The sequence below is a fragment of the Argopecten irradians genome, chromosome 15 (genome assembly GCF_041381155.1).
Source record: "Argopecten irradians isolate NY chromosome 15, Ai_NY, whole genome shotgun sequence".
NCBI lineage: Eukaryota > Metazoa > Mollusca > Bivalvia > Pectinida > Pectinidae > Argopecten > Argopecten irradians.
In genome coordinates, this window is record NC_091148.1 from 34,668,153 (window position 1) to 34,675,209 (window position 7,057).

General features: G+C 35.3%; 1 protein-coding gene across 1 annotated transcript; it reads right to left on the bottom strand.

The window, feature by feature from the left end:
• Positions 1–1,707: 1,707 nt before the first annotated feature.
• Positions 1,708–3,953, bottom strand: LOC138308808 (uncharacterized). Its single transcript, XM_069249816.1, has 3 exons — positions 3,941–3,953; positions 3,009–3,059; positions 1,708–2,783 (listed from the first exon to the last, which is right to left on the bottom strand). Exons 1-3 carry the CDS (start codon positions 3,951–3,953, stop codon positions 1,708–1,710), a joined length of 1,140 nt encoding a protein of 379 aa, XP_069105917.1.
• Between the last annotated feature and the right edge of the window lie 3,104 nt (positions 3,954–7,057).

Here is a 7,057-nt window from a genome sequence, read left to right on the forward strand (position 1 = left end):
AATAATATATCCTCAAAGATCCTCAAGTTATAAAATGAAAACGAGATCACTAACGTATACTATTTTTTATTGATCTACCTATTATTCAATACGCAAAGTAACTTTTATTGTCCTGACATTTAAGTGAATAGATAATTGAAAAGTCCAAATATCAATGTATATTTATCAAAGACTCAACATGGTACGATAATGTTACATATCCGTATATATCACCACAATATTTACATTATCGTTACCAATATAAACCTGACGGAAACAAACACCTATATGGAAACTACTGTACATTATAAAAAAAACATTTGAGCAGTATGATGAATCACGATTTTCTTTAGCATTAGTAACACAATTACGACAATAGCACGTGCATAGAAATGTCCGTAGACAGTCTTTAAAGTCCAGCAATAAAATTATTATAACAGGAACTCATATTTCTATTGCTTTTCAACTGATAAAATTGGAAACGTAGTGATCGGAATTTACTAATTTCATTGAGGTGGAGAAGTTCATTGAAACCTGGAGCGGTGTAAAACTAGGTCATAATATCAACAATGTCAAAATGTATTATCATGCGGGTCAGATGCAGAGCGTGACCAAGCATTTTCCAATAGGAAAGCTTGTGGCTGGTTTGGACATGTCTTTTTAAACTCGAGACGAAAGTTTAAAGTTCATAAGGCTAGAGATATGGATCAGGGTGGCTTCACTCGCAGGGCTTTGCCTAAACGCCTCATGAAAGGCCTTGAAGGCCGCATCATATTCCTCCAGCTGTTTGTGGCAGTACCCCAGCAGGTTAAATGCCACAGCCTTGTTTGTGATGTCTGGGAGACTACAGCACCACACCATGTCGTCACGTGCCTTCAACATTTCTATGTTCCGTTCTAACTTCATACAACACCAGAACTTGAGGAAACACGCGTAAACGACAGGATCTACGGCTAATATCGGTTTCGTACCAGACAATTCGCCAGGTAAATTGCTGAACTCACCCAATGAACTTATTTCCATTTTTAGTGGTTCAGAAAGGAAATCAATTTCAAATCGTAAAAATACGATATCGGTTAATAGTGGTCCAGACTGGTTTTCCCACTCGAAATAAATACCGTTAATATCTGTCAAACATTCTGAAAGACCCTTACTTGTCATATCCAAAGGGTGGAGACAGTGTACCTGTCTTGATTTTGCTACTAGCACTTTGACCTGGTCGTTACAGAGAGTAATATTTCCTACCGCCGCATTCATATGGCAAATTGTAACATCACCCACTATATGATCGGTCGTTGTCATTATCGTCGGCGGCATCCATTGCTTACTTGACTTCATCTTCTGATCCAGATAAGTCTTTGTCCAGGATAATCGCCTGCTGAACATCTCCACGTCACACGTGATGTCCACGATTTCCTTTGACTGTAATCCATACTTTAAACAAACGTTTGTGACTTTGTTGACTGCCTCAGTACAGTTATCTATCACGGTTTCTACAGATCCCTGGTGTAATAATAGCAGTCGAATCAGATGACTGGCTATCGTGGTTTTAACAATGTGTAGAATCGCCGAGGTCATCTTCCTCTGTGTTATTGTATCAATATTATCGAAATCAAGAGAGTGTAATGATAGGTCCTCCCTGTGTAACATTTCATTAAATGGTGACGTTTTACACAAACATAGCATGATGTTTTCTCTAGCCGAAACACAAATGTGAAGAACAGTCTGCTATTCCACCACCTTATACCTCCTGGCGAACAGATTGGAGTTACGGATGAAGTAATTGGGACAGAAGTCGGTGCGTATAGCTGTTATCAGCCTATCTAGACATATTTGTACTGCTGTGAGAAGTCGACGAGGGACCCACAGGTCGGGGGGAGATTCTTCTATAACCCAAAAGAGTGTTGTCTTTAGGATGTAAGACGATATCATGTAATCGATTTCATCCTCAAATGTGAACTTTTTAAGATGTTTAAGTAGTAAGTAACACTTCAGCTGAGTTGCGTTGAACTCTGAAACCAAAGCCTGTTCTACAAGCACAAAAGACAGTCTCCAATCCAGATAAGTATGTTCACATTCTTTACACCCAACAGGAACAACATGACATCCATGCTTAACATGTTCCTCTATAAAACACCTGAAGGGCCAGTGGTAGTAGCGCCTTCTGTTGATCCATTCCTCAGCTACGGCAGGCCAAGCATGACATCGTATAGAGATGACGGTATCTACTGTATTATATGGGGACAATCCAGTGACGGTATGTGTAAGAGAGGGTCCGGCTACTATCTTCTCCTCTTTTAAAAATTCAAAAGTAGGTAAAGCAAACAAATTGTTCATTGTTGCTGGTATAGCATTCGACAAGTAATGTCCACCTAACTTCGACTCGAAGCTGAAAATGCCTGGCAGATTATTAAAGAGCTTTGGTGAGGATCCTCTTGTCAGGGCCCTTAGTCTAACATAACAAGGATTTATATCACATTGTTCAATATAGAACTGCCAATGGGGTTTTGGCACACAAACCACACTGTGTTCGTAAGCCTGACATGTATTCATAACATACATGAGATCATGGTCCGATAACTTGCTTGAACTTATAATAGGACATCCTTCTCCTACACTCCCAACGAGTTGAAACTCAACATCCGCTGAACCATCAAAGCCGCTATATAATCCATTCACAATTAATGACGCAAGCTGCACTGAATATGTGTTACTACACTGTGTCTGTGAAATGTTATCCAGAACCTTACAAACTCGCAGGCTGACATCCGTAATAGCGTCGTCAGGTTCATTAATACGGATATCTACAAGAGGATATATTAGACTGTTACCGGAAGTTTAGATTATGAAATGTATACAACAGGGTGTAATCATTACATTAAATTGAGTTATTCAGTATTCTTACTGACAACAGATGGAACAGGGAAAAGAAATGAAGGTCATTCAGCGGTTACCAAGGAGTACCTAAGTTAATAATAAGTGTATATTGTACGTTAGTTTAACAACACATAGCAGTTATGTTTGTGTACCTTTTGAATCCACAGACGTCATATTTTTATCTCGTGTGTCGTCTCCTTTTTCTGTAAAAAAACCCAAAAACTCTTGAAATTACAATTTTATCAGTTTTTTTAATGATTTAATGAAAAGCGACTTATTTTTGTATGGGAATTCATTTTTTTTATTTTGCGGTGAATCAGTATTTCTGAGAATTATTCGCCGCAAAAAAGCAGTACAATACACCGTTTTAAATTGGAAAATGTTGTCAAACATGGAAACGTTAATGTCATCCGATTATAAGTTGTTTTACAGTACCCACCATAGATACCAGAAACATATTATTTAATGTGGAAAAAACTAATATATTGCATCTATATTCAATACAAATATCGAACAGATGAAAAACAAAATATTTATTATACTTTTATTTTTGTCTTTACAAATTCAATGTCTCAAGTTGACATATTGATATGAACGCTCTGAACTGTGTATTTTTGAGACAAGACCTTGATCACTTGTGCTGTTGATTTTATAGATTACCTTGATGTGTAGAAAAACATTCCAGAAAATTCTTATCAATTTCAATTTTGAATATCTAAAACAATTTGATTAATTTCATTTGAGAATTTACTTGCTAAATGCCTGGATGGACAATCCGTTTTTCCTGTTTCATACCATTCACTCGTTCTATCGTTGATATTGCCCAATAAGACTCGAGCTCTGTGGAGCGTTTCACCTGATTTACAACCTTTTATCGCCCCATCGTTCTCTGTTCTTGATAATGTTTTATCGAATGCTCTGATTATTTCACCAGTTTCACTAACTTCATATATCCCACAAAACTCTTTACCTGATAAAAGCCCGGATAGCCTAGTTAATTCACAAGATTCGCTTCATTCCAACATTTCGCTGTTCTCTTTATCCGAACAGTTTACCGCTGTATAGAGTATTCCAACCGTATTACTTCCTTCCGACATTTCACTGTTCTCTTTATCCGAACAGTTTACCGCTGTATAGAGTATTCCAACCGTATCACTTCATTCCAACATTTCACTGTTCTCTTTATCCGAACAGTTTACCGCTGTATAGAGTATTCCAACCGTATTACTTCATTCCAACATATCACTGTTCTCTTTATCCGAACAGTTTACCGCTGTATAGAGTATTCCAACCGTATCACTTCATTCCAACATATCACTGTTCTCTTTATCCGAACAGTTTACCGCTGTATAGAGTATTCCAACCGTATTACTTCCTTCCGACATATCACTGTTCTCTTTATCCGAACAGTTTACCGCTGTATAGAGTATTCCAACCGTATCACTTCATTCCAACATTTCACTGTTCTCTTTATCCGAACAGTTTACCGCTGTATAGAGTATTCCAACCGTATTACTTCCTTCCGACATATCACTGTTCTCTTTATCCGAACAGTTCCCTGCTTTGTAGATTATTCCACCCGTATCACTTCATTCCAACATATCACTGTTCTCTTTATCCGAACAGTTTCCTGATGTATAGAGTATTCCAACCGTATTACTTCCTTCCGACATATCACTGTTCTCTTTATCCGAACAGTTCCCTGCTGTATAGAGTATTCCAACCGTATCACTTCATTCCAACATTTCACTGTTCTCTTTATCCGAACAGTTTCCTGCTGTATAGAGTATTCCAACCGTATCACTTCATTCCAACATATCACTGTTCTCTTTATCCGAACAGTTTCCTGCTGTATATATTATTCAATTCGTACCACTTCTCTCCATCATTCCACTCGTAACACTTTAAAAGAGTAAACATCTTTAATGACTCATCTGTGTTATAAACGACCAAAACATGAATTTAAATAGAATAAAATCAATTAATTGGCAGGGTAGAAAAGACTAGTCAATTCTGTAAATGATTTAATGTTATAAGAAGTATACTGTGCCTGATTGAGTTTAACTCTGATAAAATTTGCCAGACCAACAATTTCTCTTTTCACTCAGTTCTAGCTAATGGAATGCTTAGGACTCACCGGTTTCTACTGATATCATGAGAAACAATTTTGCAGCTTGACAGTCGAAACGTTCGATATATTTTATATGAAAAAAGTGTGCATTTTCAGTCCATCTACCTGTTTAAGAAAGCATATTTATTTTAATAGCTTTTCGTTCATAATATGCATAATTTCTGTTATTGCTACAAGTATTCTTATAGTGCTCAATATAAGTCATTTTCCACGGGATTTAAAAATTGTTCTCGAGCTTTGTGTATGTTTTATTTAATAAATTAGAATTTGCATGTAATTTATGTGATAGGCAATTAAATACATTTAATTTGATGACATAGTCAAAAACATCAATAATTGAACAAAATATGATAAGTTATGAATAACACAGATTAACATTCATCAATGATATGGTAGAAAATAATGAATGTTAAAAATGGAACTAAACATTATTATACTTACACCTTTGCCTCCGGGTTCTACCAAAACCCAGTATTTTTCATGGAATATATTTTCTGTGATGGACCATGTTGTTCTCGTACTTTATGTTTCAGTTTGGTCGATTTAAAATGTAATGAAAGTATTGTCCGATGTCGACTAGACTCATACTTAAAAGTACAATATTTTGATTTGTAAAGTCGTCCCTTATCTATTTGATACATTTTGATACTGTTTAATATTAAGCTCTTTAAGGTGATTGTTACACGAAATATTTTCCTTGTGATATCACTCCATCTGTGATGTAAATAAAACTCTCTATTATCAAACCAAGCTCCATTTGCTACTTGTCAGATATTCCTGGAGATATATTGAGTTCATTGATATACTTATAATAACAGAGTTGCAATGCTCTGCTGTAAATGCTACTTTTGTACATTTTTAGACTAAGTATCTTATTTAAATAGGAAGGAGATTTAGATTTAGTTCTCAATACGTACAAGCTTTTCTTTTTGGCTTATTCCTCAATGTTTCCCCCCGAGATATGCGGAGTATTATTACGATAAGTTGATATGTGGTGTAACTTACGGTAAAGTATTTGTTTAAGAACATTAACCTGTTTTAATATCTTAACAATAAAGATATCACTAACCATAGTTTTCCACTCAATATATATTTCTCGTGATATACTTACGAAATTATTTTTATTTTTTGTTGTTTACTGGTGTGTAAACTGCATTTGTTGGACAGATATTTTAAAAACTAGTAAAAGCAAAAAAAAAAAAAAAAAAACATTCCTTATATTTACATTTCAACCGACTATTTCTTTTAAATTTAAGGTTCCTATAAAATTGCCTACTATTGGAAATTTAAAATAAACGTTTTAAGATTGATGTAAACGACGGTCAATTGATGGAATCCCGGAACCGCTGGCTAGAATTTGGCGGGAAATGTTGTCAAGTTCAGAAAGTACACAAAATATAGGTCCACAATAACACTATCTTTTTCATTCAATTGACGTAGTGTTATAATTTAAGATATATATTACATTCAAATTGTTTAATTGAACAATTAAACATACAGAAACAATATAGGCTAAAATCTGATGCGCATTAACACTACCTGCGGAAGTCAGTGTTCCGGTGTATGTATTCTTGCCCGAAAACCGACCGCGTTTACACATGTGTAAACGATTGCCTAGTTGGTAAGGTTATATATCAAATAAAAAACTGAAAATTAAATATCAGTATTTAAAATCTTTTGTGATCTCAGAATTTTATCTTAGGCTATTTTTATATACTATAAGACTTTTTCATATTTCATTTATACGTTTCCCTAGGTTGAAGTTGTGCATATTGTATTTTCGGACCGATCTGACAACAAGATGGCAGACCTAATGGGCCGTCTTTGATTTTGACCATTTTCACTATTTCTCAAAAACTACCAGAAGGATCTTTCTGATATTTCATTTACAGGTTCCTTTTGGTAACCTGTTGTATCATATTGATGGATCGATTTGAAAACATAGCAACCGATAGGTATGTTCAATGGTGAATACCTACAAGGTTCTCTTGATTTCAACATCTGTATTGCAGTTCTTTGTAAATGTTAATGGAGAAATTCTTAGATGGCTCTTTGGCTTTTGTGTATTAT

Coding starts and splice junctions, on each gene's coding strand:
- LOC138308808 (XM_069249816.1), bottom strand. Junction 2,784..3,008: donor GACGTCTGTGGATTCAAAAG/GTACACAAACAT, acceptor ATCCTCTTGTAG/ATATCCGTATTAATGAACCT.